Source organism: Sceloporus undulatus, chromosome 3, assembly GCF_019175285.1.
Source record: "Sceloporus undulatus isolate JIND9_A2432 ecotype Alabama chromosome 3, SceUnd_v1.1, whole genome shotgun sequence".
In the NCBI taxonomy this organism is placed as follows: domain Eukaryota; kingdom Metazoa; phylum Chordata; class Lepidosauria; order Squamata; family Phrynosomatidae; genus Sceloporus; species Sceloporus undulatus.
The window spans coordinates 1,115,744-1,138,118 of record NC_056524.1 but is presented as its reverse complement, the minus strand read 5'-3'; the positions used below and the strand labels follow the sequence as shown (position 1 = coordinate 1,138,118).

Sequence of the window (22,375 nt, the reverse complement as noted above, 5' to 3'; positions counted from 1 at the left end):
ATGATGATGATGATGATGATGATGATGATGATGATGATGATGATGATTATATCTCATATTGAGGATGGAGCGAGCTTGTTTTCTGCTGCTCCAGGGAATAGGAGACAATGGAGCAATGGATTCAAGCTCCAGGAAAAGAAATTCCACCTGAACATTAAGAAGAACTTCTGATAGTAAGAACTGTTGAACAGTGGAAGACGCTCCTTCCTTGGAGGTTTTTAAACAGAGGCTGGATGGCCATCTGTCAGGGATGCTTTGATTGAGAGTTCCTGCATGACAGATGAAGGGGGTTGGACTGGATGGCCCTTGGGGTCTCTTCCAATTCTATGATTCCATGATTCTAGGAGCTGGTTTGGCATTGCACCTCTCATCTCAACTGAGGGAACTCAACGGCAATAGCAACTGCGGTGGGCAACAAACATACCCACGTCTTTCAATAACAAGGAACTGAACGGGGGTCCACTGGGGTGGAGAAATCTATGGCCTCCACAGCCCATAGAGGGAAACTGAAGCAGAAAGCAATGTGCACTATCACAATGGCCACGTGGGCTTCCCTGGGCCATGCTTCTAACTGGTGTGGGAGACACAAGGCTCAATGTGGGGAAGGCATGATGCCCAAGGTATTACCAAGTTCCTGGCCAAAGTAGAGATTTTCCACCTGGTACTTTAGCTCTGGACAAGTTCCAGCATGTCAACTTGTCCTCTTTGCTTTCTGCTTCTGTCAAACACTCAGCTTCCTGTCCATTTCAGAGGCTTCTGAATTTCAAAAAAATCAATGAGATATGGTGCTGGACAAGAGTTTTGAGGATACTGTCGACAGCCAAAAAGACAAACAAATGGGTCCTAGAACAGATCAAGCTTGAACTCTCCCCGGAAGCCAAGATGATGAAACTGAGGCTGTTGCACTTTGGATACATCACGAGAAGACACAACTCATCAGAAAAGACAATAATGCTGGGGAAAGTGGAGGGAAGCAGAAAGCGATAGAAAGGCTGCATGCTGGATGGATGGAGTCTATGAAAGAGGTCACAGGGATGAGTTTGCAGGAACCAAGCAGAGCAATGGAGGACAGAGTCTTGGAGGTGTCTCATCCGCAGGGTCACTATGGGCCAAGATTGACTCAAGGGCCGTTAACAACAGCAAACTTTAGCTGGGACTCTACCTCCAGACAACCAGAGGATGTCTCCCCGCCCCATTCATCCTACTTACTGGGAATCCAAGCAGGGCAGGGGGACATTCCAAGAGGGAGAGGTAAATCCTGGGAAAGAGGAACGACCATTACCTTTACACCAGGGTGGGGGCTTTCTGCATGGCTTCTGAGCCAAGAGGCTTGAAGATTGTGCTATTGTTTTTTTCAAAAAGCATTGGGGGGGGGTGTTGGGGCCCCCACAAAATTGGGGTGCAAGCTGCACTTTCTACGTTCTTGCTCTAGATCTTCCAAACGTCAGTCTTGGGCCATGGGCCAAATTAAGCCTTTGAAAAGAAGAACTCTCCCAACATCCTGCTTTTCTTAACATATGTGTACAAGATACTGAATGCTTTTGGACCCATGGAAATATTTAAGGACCTCAGAGCATCATCCTCCCTCAGGCCATTCAAGCACAGAACAAAAGGCCGAAGCCTCTGCTTCAGACATAGGACAGAGTCCAGCAGTAAAATGGTGATGGGGGGAGTTGGACTCCAAAGGAAGGAAGGGTTCTGTCTGCTGTAAGACATTTACATGGCAATTAAGATTTTGCCAGAGCCAGGAGAGGTTTAACAAGGCAATAAAGGAAACAAGAAACAGAGACGTGTCTGCTGAGCAAAGGCAGGCAGGCCAAGGTGCTGCAAATGGCTTTATCTTGGGGCCACTCAACACCCGGCCTTGGCCGCTTGCCACCGTGGGCAGGCCACTCAACATGAGGATGGAGGACGGATCTGTCCACTGCTCCCATAGCCACACTAGAATGCATTTGCAGGCTTCCTTAGGCAGGAAGCCACAAATGCTAGGAAGAAGGTGTACTTTGAACTAACAGCCTTGTGCTAACCTGCTAGGCAGCAAAACAGCTTCTCTCCAGGTATAAAGAACATGAAGCCCCTTGAATCATTTTCTGAGGGAAAAGGCAGGATATAAATAAAGAAGATCTTCAAACATTAATCAGGAAGAAGAAAGAAGAAGATTAGGAATGGGGAAGGCAGCCATGAAAGGACTAAAAAAGACCCTCAAGAGCAAAGAGATACAAACGGAGAACAAACGTGAGACTTGTCCAAGCCACTGCGTTCCCCATCGTCACATACAGATGAGAGAGAGCTGGACAGTGAAGAAGCAGCTAAAAAGAAAATCAATTCATTTGAGATGTGGAGCTAGAGAAGGATGGCCAACTATCACAATTACAAAGCCATTTCACCGCTGCAGTGCTTAACCCCCATTTTACTAGCTTGTTTGCAAGAATATCATGGGGACCTTGTCAAAGGTTTTACTGAAAATAAAGATATGCTACAGCATTCCATTCATCTACCAAGCTGGTAATTTTATCAAAAAAGGTATGTGATCAGTCTGGCATGACTTGCTCTTGAGAAACCCATGTTGACGTTTTGTGATTATGGTCTTCTCTTCTAAATGTTCACAGACTCTCTGTTTAATGGGCTGCTCTACAATCTTTCCTGGTGATGTTACTAATATGATGCGTTATGTGTCAACCGCAGCTGCACAAGGTATACCATACAACACAAGGACAGCAAGTCTAGCAAATGAGAAAAACATAGGTAGATATCTGTAGGTAAACACTTTTCAAGGCAGTGCCCTCTCTCCAAGCTTCCCCACTCCTCACCCCAAGAACTGGAAAAGAGGATTGAGGCCCCATAATCTGGAAAGTCTACAACACACACACATACACATTTTCCATGCATACCAGGTCACAGACACTTCTTTTATGACAGGACGGACATGTGAGGGGCAGATTCAGGGAGAGAGTACTATGTAGACAGACAGGTACTTTTTACACCAAGCCATTGCTTTCCACACAGCCAGGCCCTTCTATGGCTTACTGCTGAACCACTGGCTCTTGTTTCTACCCGGAGGAAGGTCTCTTTCTTTCTCTTTCTTGTTTTGTGTTCCCTACTTCCTGATCTATGATGCAGCTTACAAACAAGCCACAAAAATAAACTCAACTGGGGCAAAGGGAGGGAGATGCAAAAGCTAAAAGCGGCCAACAAATGAGATCACAAAAGGGCTCTCTTCCTTTGCGTAACACACAGAGCACACAGATGCTGCACAGAGCTCACCTTCGGAGGCTTTCCAGGCCTTCCAAAGATCCTCCACACTGATGAGCTTGTCCTCCCCATGGAAAGTGCTGTGCTTGACTGTTGGGTCGTGGTAGTTCAAGTCTTCCCTCAGGAACTGGGAGGAAAAAGAAGCACAAAGCCAGTCAGGTCTGGACACTGGAGAGTTTGCACTGAAACAGTTAGTACTTGTCACCAGAGGAAAAGAAGATGCCAACCCCACCCTCCCACCACCATCCCAGGAAGGCGAGAGACACGGCTGGCTGGGCCAGCCAGAAAAACCACCAGCAGCAGAACACGTTATAAACCATCCTGGGCACAAAATGCTGTTTGAAAACACTGAAATTCTGGACCAGGCCAACAATTATCAGGTCAGAATGAACAGGGAAGCCACTGAAATCCACAAACACCTAGACAAAAGTGAACAAAATTTGGCTGCCAGTCCTGAAAAAGAGCAAAATCAAGACCCAGCAAATGCAAATGAAAACCACTCAGGGTGAAGGGAGTTTCCCAGCAGACCATGGATCATTCATTAAGGAGACACAAGTCCTCTTTGCCTAACCTCCCACCCCAAGGCCTTACCATCAACAACAGAACAATACACAGATTAACATGGAAATCGCTCCTCCCAACCCAGGGGCACCCTGTGTGTGTGTGTGTGTGTGTGTGCGTGTAAACACACACACACACACACACACACACACCATTCCCTTCCATGCCAGCATTCTCTCTGAAGATGCCAGCCACAGATGCTGGCCAAACGTCAGGCATAAACTCTTCTAGAACATGGCCACATCGCCTGAAAAACCCACAAAGAACTCCCTGGGACAGATGGCCATCTGGTCTCTGTTTAAAAACCTCCAAAGAAGGAGAATCCTCTGAGGGAGTGTGTTGCACTGAAATATGTAGAAATACACTGAAAGGGTTTTATAAGGGCAACTCTATGGTCAGCTTTAATCAAAAGCTGCACTGGAAGACATAGAGATTCCTAGAGAGAACACTCTGCTAGGTGTTTGTAGCTCTTCTGGTGCAATTCTATGGTCAATGTCTGGCAGGTGTTGACCACAGAGGTGCCCTGGAGGACTCAGAGATTCCCAGAGAGGTGTTCTCTCAGGTAAAAACATAGTGACCTTGTTATACGCGTTTTCCCCACATTCCTGGGGGTCCTGTGCCCCTAGCCCCAGCAAATGGGGAGCTACGAGTGTAACGGCAAATATTCTTTCCTTCCCCCATGCATAAACATATACTCTTTCCTCAATACCTTGCCACACGCACATGATTCGGTCTCGACTCTGCAGCCTTGCCAAGAACCCAGTTTGGTGTTAGAGAAAGAGTGAGGCTTCTCCACAATTCCAGTTTTGAATGCTGAGATTTTCTGGTCAGAACTGTCCATGCGGAGGCATAAAGGATGCATGGGGTGGATTTGGTCCTCAGGTAGTGGGGAAAATGATCCCCAAATCAGTAACTTTCTCTCAAGGCAAGAGGAAGAAGCCGAGGAGAGGAAATCCATCCTTGATCTGCCAGCTAACAATCCATCTTTGATGCTGGGCCGCTATTAATAAACTGCCTCATCATCACTTCCCAAAGCTGCAGCTAAAACCAACCAAATCTGCTGCATCTCTTTTTTCTCCCCAAGTTCTTAACACCTGCCAATTGAAAGGCTATTCTGACCCATACGCACACATTGTGAAGTCACAAGGGCACACAAGACCCGGGATATGCACGCAAGATGTGTGATAGGCCCATTTCCAAAACACAGCCATCACTAGGTCAGGGCTCTTGAGCAAGGAAGCCTACCCTCCATCCCTGAGCCATGGAGGCCACACCTGAGCAAGCCTAAGGTTAACAAAGTCACACAGAGAGACAGACACACAAAGGGAAAGGCTGACTTCAGGAGGGAACCTGCAATGACTTCTCTTTGAAGACAAAGGAACAATCTGACTCTGAAGATGGTGGGTTCTCCTTGGCATAATTCAGGATAAGCTGTTCACTCAATAGGAAACCCTAACCAGAACATTCCCATTCCCATTCCCATTCCCTTCCTTCTGTCTTTTTTTAGGGAAAAGGTAAAGGTTTTGCCTCCACAGCTCCATACCTCAACAGCGAATACCTCAATATAAAACTGGGTTGCCGTGAAATCACCGTTCGCATCGGTCAACTCAAGTTGTTTATGAACTTATCTTATAAGACAGTCCTGCAGATGGGTAGCAAAGAATCCTGTGGCTCCTTAGAGATTTTAAGGCCGAAACTGCTGAATTTTTAAGTCAACAACACTTGTGTAATTTCTCTTGATCCAATAGGTCAACTCAAGTTGTGACTAGCTCTAGGATTTAGGCCTCCGTGGAGTAATTATGCTTGGAGTAGATTTAAGCAACCTCTTGGACCAAAACTCTACAAGGTGGCTAGCAATAAATTAAAGCATATAATAAAACAACAGCTAAACATAATAAAACCTCTTCAATTAAGCAGCAGGAAAATCCACTGCCTTTAAGAATGGGGAAGTCCATCTATGTAGACACATGGGCCTTGCAAGTATCCTGGATGTCAGACTCTTCAAAATCAGGGTGGAAATTGTTGGGTCCTGCAAATATTGCTGGACTACAACTCCCATCAGCCCACCTAGCCAGGCCAGTTATTGGTGAGGAATGCAGGGAAGTGCAGCCCAACAACATCTGGAGAGCTGGACAGTTCCTACCATCAAACAATCCAAGAGATGCTATCTGTCTGTCTACCTATCTATATATCTATCAGATTCAGTTTATATTCCCTTTTCTCCTGGCTTGGGACCCAAAGCTGCTTACAACAATTTAAAACCTCAGAGTGTGGTGGAGTCTCCTTCTTTGGAGGTTTTTAAACAGAGGCTGGATGGACATCTGTCAGGGATGCTTTGATTGAGAGTTCCTGCATGGCAGAAGAAGAGGGTTGGACTGGATGGCCTTTGGGGTCTCTTCCAGCTCTAGGATTCTATGATTCTAAGAGTGGGAGAGGTGCAAAATACAGAAAAGGCATTGCGAAACATCCATGAATATACAATCTAGTGGGCACCGGTGCAAGAGCTGAGCCCGGCAAAAGCAGTCGCTAGTGATGGAACGACAAAGCATGATCAATAGTGTAAAGGGCAGAGCTTGATAATGCTCTTTCTTTTGGAATACAACTCCCAGAATCCACAAGCCACACTGGCTGGGGAATTCTGGTCCTTACAAAAATAAGGTTTCCAAGCTTCGAACAAGAAACAGAGAGACATTTCCCTTCTGAGGTGAACCAAAATCAATGTACAGCAACACCAGCTGCAGCAATGGATCAAGCAATGGAGGAGCAGGGCCAATAAGAAAGAAAGAGTGTGGTGTAATGGTTTGAGCATTGGACTAGGACTGTGGAAACCAGCGTTCGAATCCCAACTCGGCCATGTAAACCCACTGAGTGACCTTGGGCAAGTGATACTCTGAAGACAACAGCCTCCAAATGGACCAAGCAAAATACTATGAAAATTGTTGTTGTTAACCACCCTCGAGTCAATCTCGATTTGTGGCGACCCTGTGGACAAGACATCTCAAATATATAGTCATATATATTCCATATATGCAAGTATATCAAAGTACAAAAATGCATTTGTGAATTAATCACGACTATTTATGAAACCTCAAAATGACCAATCTGGGCGTTTCAAAAGAGACATGCAACACGCAATGCGGCATACCACATTGTGTGTTGCATGTCTCTTTTCACAGTACTTTCCTTGATCCATGTGGAAGGTTATTGTGTTCTCATTGTAGAGGGGTGAGTGCTGGAGTTTCCCCTGATGATAGTAAGTCACACTCTCTCAGCCTCAAAGGAGGGCAATGGCAAACCCCCTCTGAAGACACCAGCCAAGAAAACTCCCTTAGGGTCAATGTAAGTCGGAAATGACAACCAGAAGGACAAACTGCAGAGAGATGAGGGGGCAGACAAAGTCTCAACACCAGGAACCCCCCCCCCCCCATGTGTTTCCCAATGGATCCATTTTTTGGGAATTCCCCCTCAGTTGGCTTGCAAAAAAGCCTCTTGTCCAGAGGAGTTTTGAAGCTGCAAAGAGGGATTAAGGAAATCTGTCCAGTCCTCTGACATTCTCAGCGAGCCAAGTTAATGGGTTTTTAAAAAAGGAACAGGAAAGGTTGGGGGGAAGGAGGGGGGGGGGGGGGGAGAGAAATCTTCACACGATGCTCCCAGATAATTGAAGATGAAAGCCCAAGCAGCAGAGGGGGGCCAGCCAAGATGGAGAGCTCCTCCTGCCTCCTTGGACCTCGTGCTGTCCAGCCTGTGACCTCCGCGAGGAAGAGGGCAAAGTCATCCGGAGTGGCCCAACGCAAGAAGTGCTGGGCTGCGGACCATGCTCTCCCGAGGGCTGGAGGCAGGGGAACCAGCTGTTGCTCAGTATATTTAGCTCAGGAAGGAAAAGTGATCTCCTGGCAGGCTCCCATCCACATCCATCTCTGTGAAAACAGGCTTCCAAGGTCCTTCGGAAGAGGACACTGTTGGGCAGGCCCTTCGCCCTGCAGGAAAGACAAGGGCAGACCGCCTTGCAAACTCCGCCAGCCAGAAAGGCAACAGCACAATGCTGTCCAAATGCACTTTTGTTTCCTGGTCCCACGGAGGGACAGGGAACCATTACCAAGAGAATCAAAGTCCGGCTGAACATTTTCCTTCCTTCTCGGAAGAGTGAAGGAAAAGACTAACAACAAACACTGTGGGTTGATAGTTTTTGGTGGGTTTGGGGGGCTATGTTCTAGAAGAGTTTGTTTCTGGTGTTTCGCCAGCATCTTTGGCTGGCATCTTCATATTCTGACTTTTGTGCTCAGTTGTATATTTTTGCATTTTAGGATCTTTCCTTGTTCTTTTGTAGCCGCCCTCCCCATCCTTAATATTCCTCTAATTTCCTTATTACAGTCTCCATTTCTATCAATGCTTGATCCCAGGTATGGGAATTCTTTTACTACTTCTATTTCTTCATTGTCTAGGTTGAACTTGTGAAGGTCCTCGGTGGTCATTCTTTTTGTTTTACGGTCAACAATAGGCCTGCCTTTGCGCTTTCTTCCTTGATCTTCCTTAGTAGGTATTCCAGGTCTGTGAGGTTTTCAGTTAGTAGTATGGTGTCATCTGCATATCTCAGATTGTTGATATTCCGCCTGTTTTCACTCCTCCGTCTTCTGTGTCCAAGCCTGCTTTTCCTATAATATGTTCTGCATACAAGTTTGAACAGATACGGTTAAAGGATGCAGCCTTGTCTGACCCCTCTGCCAATTGGGAACCGTTCTGTTCCTCCGTCTTCTGTTCTGACAGTGGCCTCTTGCCCTGATGGCCAGGTAGAATGGGATTCCTTTCATGACAAGATCAAGATTTCCTTTTTGGAGGGGTTTTTTTCCCTTTTCTTTTTTAACATTTTCAAGCCTTGCATGGATGGGTGAATCCCATGGCATCTTCTTAAATGTTCTTGCCACTTTCTCAAAGCCAGAGAAATACCTCACTCGCCTGCTGTGCTGCTTGTTGTGACACACAAACACACACAATGCACCACCTCCTTTGCACCTCATGATGTTACCTGCCCCTTGCAGGCAAATAGATGCAAATTTAATTACCAACTGGCTGCTGTAGGAATTTTAATTGAGCAATCAGCTAAGATTCCTTTTAATGAAATGGCAGATCTATTTACTTTATCTTCCTTGTATGGTATTTATCTCCGGGAATACCCTGGCTATTCACTGCCACAGTTGGTGGCAAATAAGAGATTTGCCAAGGAAATGTGCCAAGGATTTACCTCCCTTACGGACCTATTTGCACTGCTTGAAAACCCCCTTTTTGGAGGTGGGAGGGCGTTGTTTTGATTCTGACCTGTTTGGGTGCTTGCGTCTTGTTCTTGGCTCACTGTCCACAGCTAATCCCATCTGCTGCTTCTCTCTTGTGTTTAAGCATCTTCAATAAAAGGTGGCCTGGCATCCTTCACCTGCTGCAAACCTAGATACTCTCATGGTTGTGGATTCCCTAGGGAAGACTTACTGGAGGACAGGAAAAAAAGCCTGTTCAATTAAGTCGCAAGGCCCCTTGCAAGCCACCTCTGCCTCTGCACAAGAGCAGAAATAGGCTGCTAATTAGGAGGAGTCTCCCCTTGGGATCCTATGGGGCTCTTTTTAATCAGAGTCCCTATTGCTGCCTCCTTTGAATTCACTGAAAGCTCCTCTTCAAAGAGAAAGGCATCAGAATATGGGAAGGAGAAAGGGGTGAGATCCTGCATCAGGAGATGTAGGCTGGCCATGGCAAGACTACAAAAGGCCCCCTCTAGCCAGCCTCTTGCAGGGCTCATCTTCCTTTTCCAGCCCCCCAGCCCCGTTTACAGCCCTGTAATGTCCCGGGGAGAGCAGGGGATGGCTAAGAAGCATCTGACTATGTGCCTGCGGCTAGAGACACAACCACAAGGCCATCTTCCAGGAGCCATGGAGGGTCCCAGGGCAGTCTCTGAGGATGTATTCCTTGTTGTGCCTCTGGCTATAGGCACACAACAGATGCTTCTTCGCCATCCTCTGCTCTCCACTGGCCATGGAGTGGTCAGAGGCACTGGAAAAGGAAGGTTTCCAGAGGGGGCTGTTGTGTCAGGCAGGTATAGTATTTCAACCATGACCCCCTCCAAAAAGGCATAAGCAGGCGTACGGTGGACCTGTACCTGCATATGTCACTAATAGGATGGTAGCCAAGGTGTACGTCCCCCAAAAATATTTATATGAACTATGTAACAGGAAGCCTTTTGAGACAAGAGTATGTACTACACCAGCGCCATGAAATTCCTGGCCTTGTCTCTCCTTTTCAGGGTTCTTTTGATGGGTGCCTTGCGGAAGCCTGACATTCTACATTTAAAAAGAGAAAGAAAAGGCAGGGGTGGGTTGCTTCTAAAGCCCTGTGCATACAGTCCTGTCCATTTCTAGGGTTGTTGTTTTTTTAACGCAACCATTCTTTTCTGATTACAGTCCTTATAGCATGCAGATAACTACACGGCAGATGCACCGAGTGGATTATACTGGACAGCGCTGCTGTTGCTGCATGCGTTCAACTTGTTTCCAACTTATAGCAACCCTAAAGTACTGATAACTGGAACACATTTTGATCTGGCTCAGCTGTCAATTCTCTACATGCCATCTACCCAATGCCAGATCAAACTGGCAGGAAACTTCACTTCTCACACTAAGATTTCTGCATCTGCCCTGAACAGTGACTTTAATCCTATATATTAACATTGACCACAATGCATACACGTCCTTGGCTTAGTATCTTCTATCAAGGGCCAAGTGAATAGCGTTATTCAACTTCTTTTGATCTTACACTTAATTCTGTACTCAATTAGTCTATTTGTCAAAAAATGTAGCCTGATGTTTGAAGAATGAGATGAGTATCTTACTGTTCTGGGTATGTCTCTTCAAGGCACTATCTTACTTTGCTTTAGAAGAAAGACTATGGGGGAAGCTTATCAAGAACTGAAGAAAGACATGTCAAAGACTCAAAAAGCAGAAGCTTTGGAAATTAGAGCAAACCCCACTGATGTAATTCCAGGTTTTCCATTTACACACCTCTCTCTGGAATTATCTAAAGACAACAAAGGGCCACAAGGAAGGAAATAGTCCATGATGGGACTGTTTAGAAAGATGTCTTGCACTGACTCAATGCATCAGTTATCAGTGTCTTAAGGTTGCCATATGTCGGAAATTTGAAGACACCCACCTTGGGTCCCATTGTGGAAGAAAGGTGGGATATAAATCCTTGAAATAAATAAATAAATAGATATCTATTTCAATGTTGCTCATGCCGAGCGAGTGAACTCTACCTGATCAGCCTAGATCTCTGACAGGCTCAGGGCTGGAGATGTACTTTGTGCACAACAGCGACTGTATTTAAAGATGAGTTGTTTTCTGGCAAGAGAAACACACACACACACAGAGAGATGTTCTGGTGGAATTTATGTCAATGCTCTTCTACTCAATCTCTACTCCAAGAGCCATAGCTCCACAAGAAGGAGAGGACACACAACTGCCATTATGTTCTGTACAAAAAACACAAGCCCACAGTTTCCCTGGAAAGAAAAGCTCAAAAGGCCTGAATCAGAAGCCTGAGCCAAGACCAGTGTAGCAAGCAAACCTGCATGCTCAAGCATGTCCAAACTCAAGATACTTTCCCTGGGAACCTGCCCTTCAGGCAACTCAAGAGAAGATGGGAAACTTCTACAAACTCAGTCAAGGCTGAAAGCCCAGAGGAGGAAGGGGAGCTGCTGCCTCAACAGGCCCCTCCAGACAGAGAAGATGGCGCACCCAGACAGGCAGGACAGGTTGCCTCAGACGCAAGGAAGTCTCGGGCTTTTGAAGACGTAGCTGAACATCCCTGGCACACCTGAGGAGGAAAAGGGGCTTAGCTTGTACTTTGATTCTTCAAAACACACTCATACACACACACACTTGGCTCTCTAACATCCCAGCCCTCTCTCAATCAGCTGCATTTTGCATCTCTAGATTAAAATGCATTTGTTGTTGTTAGATGCCTTCGAGTCGACCCTTGTGAATGAGGCATCTCCAAGACCCCTTGTCCTCCACTGCTTTGCTCAGGTCTTCTACGCTCAGGACTGTGGCCTCCCTGATTGAGTCCATCCATCTAGCATGCAGTCTTCCTCTCTTTCTATTGCCTCCTACCTTCCCTGGCATTATCGTCTTTTCTAATAAATTGTGCCATCTCATGATATGACCAAAGTATGGCTGAAATTAGTATAGGAATACCTGGTTAATCTAAATGAATATAAGTCTCCAGGACCAGATGAACTCCATCCAAGGGTATTAAAAGAACTGGCAAATGTAGTATCAGAGCCATTGGCCATAATAGTCTTTAAGAACTCCTGGAGAAGAGGGGAAGTCCCAGCCGACTGGAGGAGGGCAAACGTTGTCCCCATCTTCAAAAAGGGGGAAAAGGGGAACCCAACAATTATTGTCCAGTTAGTCTGACATCAATCCCAGGAAAGATTTTGGAGCAGATCATTAAACAAAGAGTCTGTGAACATCTAGAAGGCAATGCCATAATAACAAAAAGTCAACATGGGTTTCAGAGAAACAAGTCATGCCAGACTAATCTGATCTCTTTCTTTGATAAAATTACCAGCTTGGTAGATGAAGGGAATGCTGTGGATTTAGTATATCTTGATTTCAGTAAGGCCTTTGACAAGGTTTCCCATGAAATTCTTGCAAACAAGCTTGTAAAATGTGGGCTAGACAAGGCAACTGTTACATGGATTTGGAATTGGTTGACCAGCCGAAGCCAAACGATGGTCAGCCATGGCTCCTTTTCATCCTGGAGAGAAGTGACCAGTGGGGTGTCCAGTGGGGCTCTGTCCTGAGCCCAGTGCTGCTCAACATCTTCATCAATTACCTGGATGACAGAATTGGGAGCATACTTATCAAATTTGCAGATGACACCAAACTAGGAGGAATAGCTAATACTCCAGAGGACAGGATCAACATTCAAAATGACCTGAACAGACTAGAAATCTGGTCCAAAGCTAACAAAATGAATTTCAACATGGAGAAATGTAAGGTACTGCACTTAAGGCAGAAAAATGAAATGCATGGATTATGGGGGACACCTGGCTGAACAAGAAACTTATATGTGTGAAATGGACCTGGGAGTCCAAGTAGATCACAAATTGAACATGAGTCAACAGTGCGATGCGGCAGCTAACAAGGCCGATGTGATTTTAGGTTGCATCAACAGAAGTACAGTGTCTAGATCAAGAGAAGTAATAGTGCCACTCTATTCTGCTCTGGTCAGGCCCCACCTGGAATACTGTGTCCAGTTCTGGGTACCAGAATTCAAAAAGGATGTTGAGAAACTGGAGCCATGTGTCTAAAGGAGGGCGACTAAAATGGTGATGGGTCTGGAAACCATGAAGCCCTATGAGGAACGACTCAGGGAGCTGGGGATGTTTAGCCTGGAGAAGAGAAGGTTAAGAGGTGATATGAGAGCCCTATCTAAATATTTGAAGGGATTTCATATTGAGGAAAGAGCAAACTTGTTTTCTGCTGCTCCAGAGAAAAGGACACAATGGAGCAATGGATGCAAGCTGCAGGAAAAGAGATTCCAGCTCAACATTAGGAGGAACCTCCTGAGAGTAAGGGCTGTTCGACAGAGGAACACACTCCTTCTTCAGAGTGTAGCAGAGTCTCCTTCTTTGGAGGTCTTTAAGCAGAGGCTGGATGGCCAACTGTTGGGGATGCTTTGATTTGGATTTCCTGCATGGCAGAAGAAGGGGGTTGGACTGGATGGCCTTTGGGGTCTCTTCCAACTCTATGATTCTACGATTCTAAATTGACCATCTTGGCATCTAGGCTTCATCTGTTTAAGGAGCTATTTGTTTGTCTTTTGGCCATCCACAGTATCCGCAGAAATCTTCTCCAGCACTATACAGTCAGCCCTTCTTATAAATGGATTTTTTATACACGGATTCAAGCATACATGGTTTGAAAATGTTCAAAAAAAGTATAAATTTCAAATATCAAACCTTGATTTTCCTTTTTTTTTATAAGGGACACCATTTTGTTATGTCATTATATTTAATGGGACTTGAGTGTACACGGATTCTGTTATACACAGGGGATCTTGGAACCAAACCCCAGCGGATAACAAGGGTCCACTGTATTTCAAATGAGTTGATTTCCTTCCTTCCGCTTTCTTCACTGTCCATCTCTCACATACGTGGTGATGGAGAATACAATGTCTTGGATGATTCTAGCTTTAGTGTTCAGCTGTATACCTTTACACTTTAGGATTTTGTCTAGTTCTCGCATGGCTGCTCTTCCCACTCCTATCTAGTCTTTTCTGATTTCTTGACTGAGGTTTCTATTTTGCTCAATGTTTGATCCAAGGTCTAAGAAATGGACATATATTGCCAAATACATATTCCCATCACGGTAATACTAGGAAGGAAGTGCACTACTCTGTATCTTGCAGAGGTCAAAAACCTGGAGAAAAGCTCAATGACCTTTTGGGAGCACTGTTCATGTAAGCAACAAATGTGAATTTTAAGAGGTCTGTGGCAGGGAGACAAGCTTAATTCCTAAACATCTTTTCTTTAAAAAAAGAGAGGGAGAGAGAGGGAGAAATCTTCCCAAACCTATCTTGTCTTATCGTTTTTTGTGAGTTTTTGTGAGAAGATGCCAGCCACAGATGCTGGCGAAACATCAGGAATAAATTCTTCTAGAACATGGCCACACAGCCTGAAAAACCCACAAAAAACTATGGATGCCAGCCATGAAAGCCTTCAACTTCACGTATTTTGTCTTCCTCATATCTGCTTTATTTTTAAAAAGGTATCGCAAAAACAGAGACTCACGTGTATTCAAGCCCCATAGGCTTGAATGGGGCGCGTGCCTGGTAGCAGACACAGGTTGTGCTCCGCAGGGCACGCCCCATTAAAAATAACAAAGGTTGCCCCTCTGCGAGTATTCAAGACTGTGGATCTCAAGTCTGCATCAATAAAAGTATAGTGTCTAGATCAAGAGAAGTAATAGTGCCAGTCTATTCTGCTTTGGTCAGACCCCACCTGGAATACTGTGTCTAGTTCTGAGCACCACAATTCAAAAAGGATGTTGAGAAACTGGAGCCATGTGTCCAAAGGAGGGCAACTTAAATGGTGAAGGGTCTGGAAACCATGCCCTATGAGGAACGACTTAGGGAGCTGGGGATGTTTAGCCTGGAGAAGAGAAGGTTAAGAGAGGATATGATAGCCCTGTTTAAATATTTGAAAGAATGTCATATTGAGGAGGGAGCAAGCTTGTTTTCTGCTGCTCCAGAGAACAGGACCCGGAACAATGGATGCAAGCTGCAGGAAAAGAGATTCCACCTGAACATTAGGAGGAACTTCCTGACAGTTAGGGCTGTTCGACAATGGAATGCACTCCTTCCTCGGAGGGTGATAGAGTCTCCTTCCTTGGAGGTCTTTAAACAGAGGCTGGATGGCCATCTGTCAGGAATGCTTTTAATTGGATTTCCTGCATGGCAGAATGGGGTTGGACTGGATGGCCCTTGGGGTCTCTTCCAACTCTATGATTCTATGAAGTCTGTGAGAAAGGAGTGACTGTATACTTTTAACAGAGACAATTGTAGATCCCTGTCCAATAGGCTGAGTAGAAAAAACACAGAGGGTGAGCTTTTCCCTCAGAAGGGTGCAGTCCTTCACTGCCCCATGGGGCCCAATAGGCAACCAACCAAGTCCCCAACAGATGCACACCCCTGTTTCAAATGCATTAGCAGATAATTTATCCCACTCAATGTTCTAGATTTTTAAGAGGGAGAAAAAAACTACAGTACTTCCATCCAATTTTCTCTATACATGCACGGGGCCACAAATTTGCTTCCAATACATCGCACGTCATGAAGCAAAACACGTGCGGGCATCGTCTGGCTGCTTCCCCTCATGTTTTTTGAGCATGCACTGTTTTGAGAAGTCATTGCACGAGTCAACAAGCCCAAGAATGGGAGCCACTTCAGTAAAAGGAGTTCTTCAGGGCAGCCCCTGCCACTGGAGACAGGAATGCATACTTGGCCCCCAGCAATCTCTCTGTCTGCCTGTTTCTCATGCGCCTGCACCCACCACACGCCCCACAACTGCCTTGTATTCTCCACTCCCAAGCCAGCGGGAAAAGCACATGGGGACAAATGCCTGACAGCAGAAGCAGCTGGGCTTCTGCTGCCCCAAACTGGATGAAACAGGTGGGAAAATTGAAGAAGAAAGCCCTGGAGCTTAAAGGTGGCTCAATGTTTTCCATCTTCTTTTAGCTCCACACCAAACAAGCTGAGGCTTAAAGTGCCAGTCCTGGGTCAGGAGAGGCAGCCTCATGGAGAGACATCAACATTTCTACATTTTGCCCCCATTTCGAACAAGGGGGGAGCATTGACTGGAGTTGCCTTTAAGGCAGCTAAGCACCACTAATTTTGCAAGAGGAGAGCGGAAAGAACTTGTTTATTTGATTTACCATATATACTTGACTAAAAGTCAACCTCATGTATAAGTCGATGACAGGTATCAGGGCCAAAATTATGGCTTTTGATATGATCTGAGGATAAGTCAAGAATGCTGCTGCCTATGTCCACTATGTTACCCCTTGTGTATCAACTCCATCCACTGTCAAGACAGAAACACAACAGAATTGCACCCACAACCTTGGACACCCACAATATGATTTACGTAACTCATGGGGCAGGTGCTCCGGGGAAGAAAGATGGGGCCCCCGGAGCCCACGAAAAGAGGGAGGTGTGACGCCACCAATGCCGCCATCCCTGCGCCCTCACCTCATCACTCTCCTCCACGTCTACGTTGCCGTTGGCATCGTCGTCCATCTGCTTGTGGATGTTCCGGACAGCCTCGAAGCTGAGCTGCTCGTCCTCATTCTGGCACAAGGGCTGGTCGATGCGGCAGAACTCTGTGCGGAGGAGAAGGGGGAAAGTTACCGAAGAATCCCCCAAAAGAAAACAACAATATTCTCAGCACCTGGATCTTCCTCCTGACCAGCATCAACCTGTAGGCACCAAGGGAAATCACCCTGGCCTCTGGAAAGCAAAACCATTGACATATCTAAGCTTCACAGTTGAAGGGAAAAAGCAGGGGCCCCAGATAACAAGGACCCAGGAGCACCAAATGCTGACCTCTGCTTTGGGAAAAAGGCTGCGACAACTCAGCAGTGGTGGTGCGGAGGGGGTACTTCACACATTGTATTTTCCCAAATACAAACGGTGATACTACACTATGCAGCTGGCCCTCCACATTTGTGGCTTTGACTTTTGAGGATTATTTGCAATTTTGATTAATATCTCCTCTCTAGGAATCTCTAAATCCACCAAAGCAATTCTGCTACAAGTTGACCATAGACTTGTGCTAGAGGACTTAGAAGTTCCTGGAGAAAACACTCTCTAGTCATTTATAGGTCCTCCAGCATGGTTCTATGATTAACTTCCAGCAGATGTTAACCATAGAGTTGCACTGGAGGACCTGGAGATTCCTAGAAAGGGGTTCTCTCAGGAAAAAGAATAGTGATTTGTTATTTGCGGATTTTCTACATTCACAGGGGTCCTTTGCCCCAAACCCCAGCAAATGTGGAGGGACCACTGCCCTTGTTGTTGTGGGCCTTCGAGTTGTTTCGACTTAGGGCAAACCTAAGGTGAACCTAACACAGAGTTTTCCTGCCATGAATTGTTCAGAGGGGGTTGCCTTTGCCTTCCTCTGAGGCTGAGAGAGTGTGACTTGTCCAAGGTCATACAATGGGTTTCCGTAGCCAAACAGGAAACAGAACCCTTGTCTCCAGAGATGTAATCCAATATATACTGTTACTATCACCATGAGAAACAGCATGTTGTAGTGGTTTGAGTGTTGGACTAGGACTCTGGGGGACCAGGATTGGAATTCCCATTCAGCCCTAGAAACCCCCTAAGTGGCTTTGGGCAAATCCCACTCTCCCAGTCTCAGAAGGAGGCAAAAACAGTGGCAAACCTGCTCTGAACAAATCTTACCAAGGAAGCCCTATCTCAAAATTGACTTGAAGGCCCACAACAACAACAGCAACTGTGGTGCCATTGTTGTTGAACTACGACACCATTAGCCCCGGAGTCAAATCCCTGTTCAGCCCTGGAAATCCTCCGTCAGACCTTGGGCAAATCATACTCTCTCAGCTTCTGAGGAAGACGTGGCAAACGTCTTTAGAAGAAATCTTGCAGAGAAAATTGCATGACAGGTTTGTCTTGGGGTTGCCATATAATAGGAACAACTTGAAGGCATACAACAACTGCTCTGCCCATGATTCTGGAAATGATGGGATTATTGTATTCAGGGGCCATGTGCCTACCAAAGACAAAGAGTGCCAGCCACGAATCCTTCTTGTTGTGAAAAGGTAGCTGTGGATCCTGCTCCTTTGAGGGCTTTCTAGGTATGAGCTCAGTGGAGCATCTGACCCAAAGTCAAGCAGCACATGGACACACATCCTGCCACTGCAGCTCCAAGCTGCCCATGCGTCAGGGCATGGAGCCAGCAGGTGCTTGGCCTGCTTTTGACCTGGACAGTTGAAACATAGGAAGCCCCTGTCAAATTAAACTGGCAAGCTCAGCAGTGTGGAGTCCTGGGGAGCAGCAGGAACAGAAGGAGCAAGAAAATGACGCCTTTTTGCTGGGCAGATGTCTTTCTGCAAACAATCATTAATTTAAAACGTAGAGAGATCTCATACCACCCTTGAGACTAACTGAAAGAATGAAGTTGGCAGCATGAGCTTTCGCAGACTTAAGTCTACTTCCTCAGATGCATTTGGATGAATTTAAAAGCCCTCTCTGCATTTTCAGCTATGCTAGAGGGTTTAAAGCTAGAGGAAGGCCAGGTGCCAAAGCAAGCTTTGTGCTCTTAATCCATGGTGGGAGGACACTTTCACAGGGAAGCCTGAGTCCCCATTGCAGGATGGTGGGTCACCAGCCACAGCTGAGCGAGTGCCAAAGTGGTGAGGGCGACCCAGCAAGCACTAAAAGGGGCCAGGTGAGTCAGAAGGTGGCAGAGCGCCCTCACTCAGTCTCCGCTGGCTGGTCAGCCAAGCAGCAGAGTTGCCAGCGTGAGGCCAGCTGAGTCAGCCAACACAGCAGCCCTCCGAAAAGTTGCTGCCATTTACATATTTGACTAGAATCGCTGGGGTCTGTGCAAAAGGCAGCAGCAGAGGAAAATCAGACTCACCGAAGGGAAGAAGTTGGCAGCATAAGCTTCCGAAGACTAAAGTATACTTCTTTAGATCCATATGCATCTGAGGAAGTAGACTTAAGACTACAAAAGCTCATGGGGCCAACTTCTTTCGTTCAGTTAGTCTCAAAGGTGCTAAAAGATCTCTTTACATATTTTTGGGGTTTTTATGTTACTGTGATTGTTGTCTATCGTTCTAAGTTGATTTTATTCAATGCTGCCTGAGATCCTTGGGATATAGGGCTGGACATGAATATTTGCATGAACAAACAAATAAATATACGACCCAGTAGCACAGCTGTCTCCTGCCTTGATAACCACCTGTTTCCAGCATTTAGTCAGGTGCCACCTTAGCAATGAAGCCTATGCTGGGCTTGGATGGTGATGGCAGCTCATATTTCTGCTTGTCAATGAAGGATACACCCAGAGCAAGCTTTTCCGGACCCCTCGGTCTCCTCTTGCCATTCACAAACACAGAGGAGAACAGGAGCAGAACATCAAGCCAACTCAATGCATTTGAAGAAATGGACTGGAATCCATGAAAGGGCTTGCTATAATAAATCACTTTTAAAGATGCTGCTAAAATCCTCCTTCTTTCCTCTCCTTTTTCACACAGAGGGCTCACAGGTATGGCAAGGTATGAAAAGGGTTTATTTATACTTAGCAGGATCAACTCAAGGCACCAGCTCCTGTCTGTTCTTGGAAGGTGGGGGGGGGGGTCAGCCCTGGAGAGAAGGCTGCCAATGAATCCCAGTTGCTGGAGATTTCAAAAGAAGGAAATGGCAAAACCACCTCTGGGGAGTCCTTAGAAAACCCTGTGAAATTTATGGGGTTGCCCTAAGTCAACAGGGGACCTGAAGGCACATGCGCATAGGACCACTTTAACCTGGCAGTGCAAAGTTGGAAAGAGTAAGTCCTCCATTAGCTGTTAAGGAAAAAGCCACATGGGTTATACAGTAAGAGAAATAAAAGATGTATGTGAGAGTCAGAGTGACTCAGCAGAAGCCAATGGAGAACCACACAGGTGTAAATGGTAATACAATTAACAAGTCCTGAGTGCCAAGGACAAGAAATGCATAGTGAATAATTGGACACACCTGACAATTGTTAAGTGGTCAAGGCTGAGATGATGAAATCATTAATTGTAGGATGAACAAAGAGAACCAATGGGAATGATGTACACGCCTACTGGGTGGAAACAGACCACAGTGGTGGTACCATGCATTGACTATAATAAGGACTATGCATCCCAATGTATTTTGTGGGTAGTAGTTGTGGGTAGTAGAGTGGATAGTAGTGAGGAGTTGAGTATTGTTTGGAGCTGTGTATATAGTAGAATAAAGTAGATCTTTTATATAAGACTACTGAGTTGTCTGGTGTCTTGGGTGAAGCTACAAGAACCAGCAGGACCCTGTTGAAGAAGGGTGAAGACTTCTGTGGAAGCAAGAGTGAGAAGGCTTGGAGAGTTTGTCGGGGTCTTCAGCCAGTTCTCTGCAACTCTGCTAAGCTACAACAACTGGCCAAAACTGGTCAGCGTGGTGCACAACCAGGTGGTGAGTTCCAGGCCAGGTGAAGAGCCACAACTCCCATCATCCCTGACATTAGCAACTTGTTTGCTCTGTTCTCCTGTCTTCTGGGATGGGAGATGGGCCACACCTGCACAGTTCAGGTGCCTTTCTTTGGCCCTGTTGTTATGGGCCTTCAAGTTATAGCTGACTTACGGCAACTCTAAGGGTTGTCTTGGCAAGTGTCTTCAGAGACCTCTGAGGCAGAGAAACCCAGTCGATTTCTTGGCTGAGTGGAGATTCAAAACCTGCTCTCCAGAATCCTAGGCCAACGTTCCAACAATCTTTCAGTAGCTTCATTGGGAGGGTTGCCACCTCAGCCCAGTGACCCATCATGCAGCCATGGGGAGATGTAGTTTCCCCCTTAGGACTGTGTCATTAGAATCAATTGCTTAGGGGTCTACCAACTGGTTCAACAGGATCTGGAATCCATGAGCTAAAGAGCTGTGGTGCTTTCTTCTGTTGTAGGCAGCCTTCAGATACCACCAAAAAGGAGTATCTTATAGCAGTGATGATATATGTGAGCTTTTGGTACCAAATGAATTCTTAGAATGTCCTGGAATTGCAACTGGTTCTACCTTGGAACGGCCCACTCTCCATGGCACCTTACTTTCTCAAAATCCCAAATGCATCGAGCAGAGCACCAAAGAAACTCCTGCTTTAACTCAATAGCCATAAGAAACCACACACACACACACCGTGACGTGTCCAGCAGACTGATGCTGACCGAAAGGAAGCAATCTGCAGGCAAATCCTGATAGATCTAAGCAGGATCTTTGCATCCTTGCACCACCCTGATCAGGCCAAGACAGCAGCCCTTGACCCAGATATAGCCAGGATTTATTTGTCTTCCAAATGGAGGACAAATGCATTGCCAAGGAAAACACTAGACATGAGTTACTCCCAATACATTTCATTTATCTACGGTATATGGTCACCAGCACCCGGCATATCTATAGATTTGGTATCCACTGATTCAACCATCCATGGATTGAAAATACTTCTTCAAAAACACCTAAGACCAAATCTTGATTTTGTCACTTTATACAAGGGACGTCATTTTACTATCCCACTGTATATAATGGAACTTGAGCATCCACAAATTGTGGTATCCAATGGGGGATGGTCCTGGAACCAAACCCCAGCGGAGATCCCACAGGGCCCACGGTAGCAGTGGTAATAATAATAATAATAATAGGCAAAAGATTTATACGATCTGAAGAGAAACCAGAGTATTAATAATAATAATACCCCATTGTATATAATGGAACTTGAGCATCCATGGATTTTGGTGTCCAATGGAGCATGGGTGCTTGAAACCTAGCCCCAGCAGATACCACAGGTCCACTGTACTTCTAGAGGTGCATCTTAGGAGACAGAATTTCTTATGGATATGTAATGTTTTATTGTTTAATAAAAAAATAAAAGTAGTATAAATCCTCACAGGGACTTTGAGGGCATTTTGACCGACCCCATAGTTGGTGTCACACAAAGGGGACAGAAGAAAGTTCTTATCTGTGGCAAATGTGGGGATCAGGGAAAGGCCTCATGCTGAGAGTTTGCAATGAATACTGTGGAAGGCTTCACATTTGGTGGGTTATGTGTAAAGACCCCCCTCCCACACACACACACACACACACACTTGGCCACAGGGGTGGGATTGCCTGACAGCTGGTGGCAGTGGTGTAATACTGTCTCTGAGTGGAAAACATTACACTTGTACAGTAGTAGAATAAAGGGTGGAAACTCCACATTTGGTGGCGGCGGTGGGATTATCTGAGAGTAATAA

General features: G+C 45.9%; 1 protein-coding gene across 3 annotated transcripts in view; it reads right to left on the bottom strand.

The window, feature by feature from the left end:
- Positions 1-22,375, bottom strand: part of STIM1 (stromal interaction molecule 1) — a 156,273-nt gene that overhangs the window by 57,376 nt on the left and 76,522 nt on the right. For all 3 annotated transcript variants that reach the window (XM_042458111.1, XM_042458110.1, XM_042458112.1), the window contains exons 3-4: positions 16,606-16,736; positions 3,265-3,379 (exon numbers count right to left, since the gene is read on the bottom strand). In XM_042458111.1, coding sequence (XP_042314045.1) covers positions 3,265-3,379; positions 16,606-16,736 — 246 coding nt within the window. The remainder of the gene's footprint in view (positions 1-3,264; positions 3,380-16,605; positions 16,737-22,375) is intronic.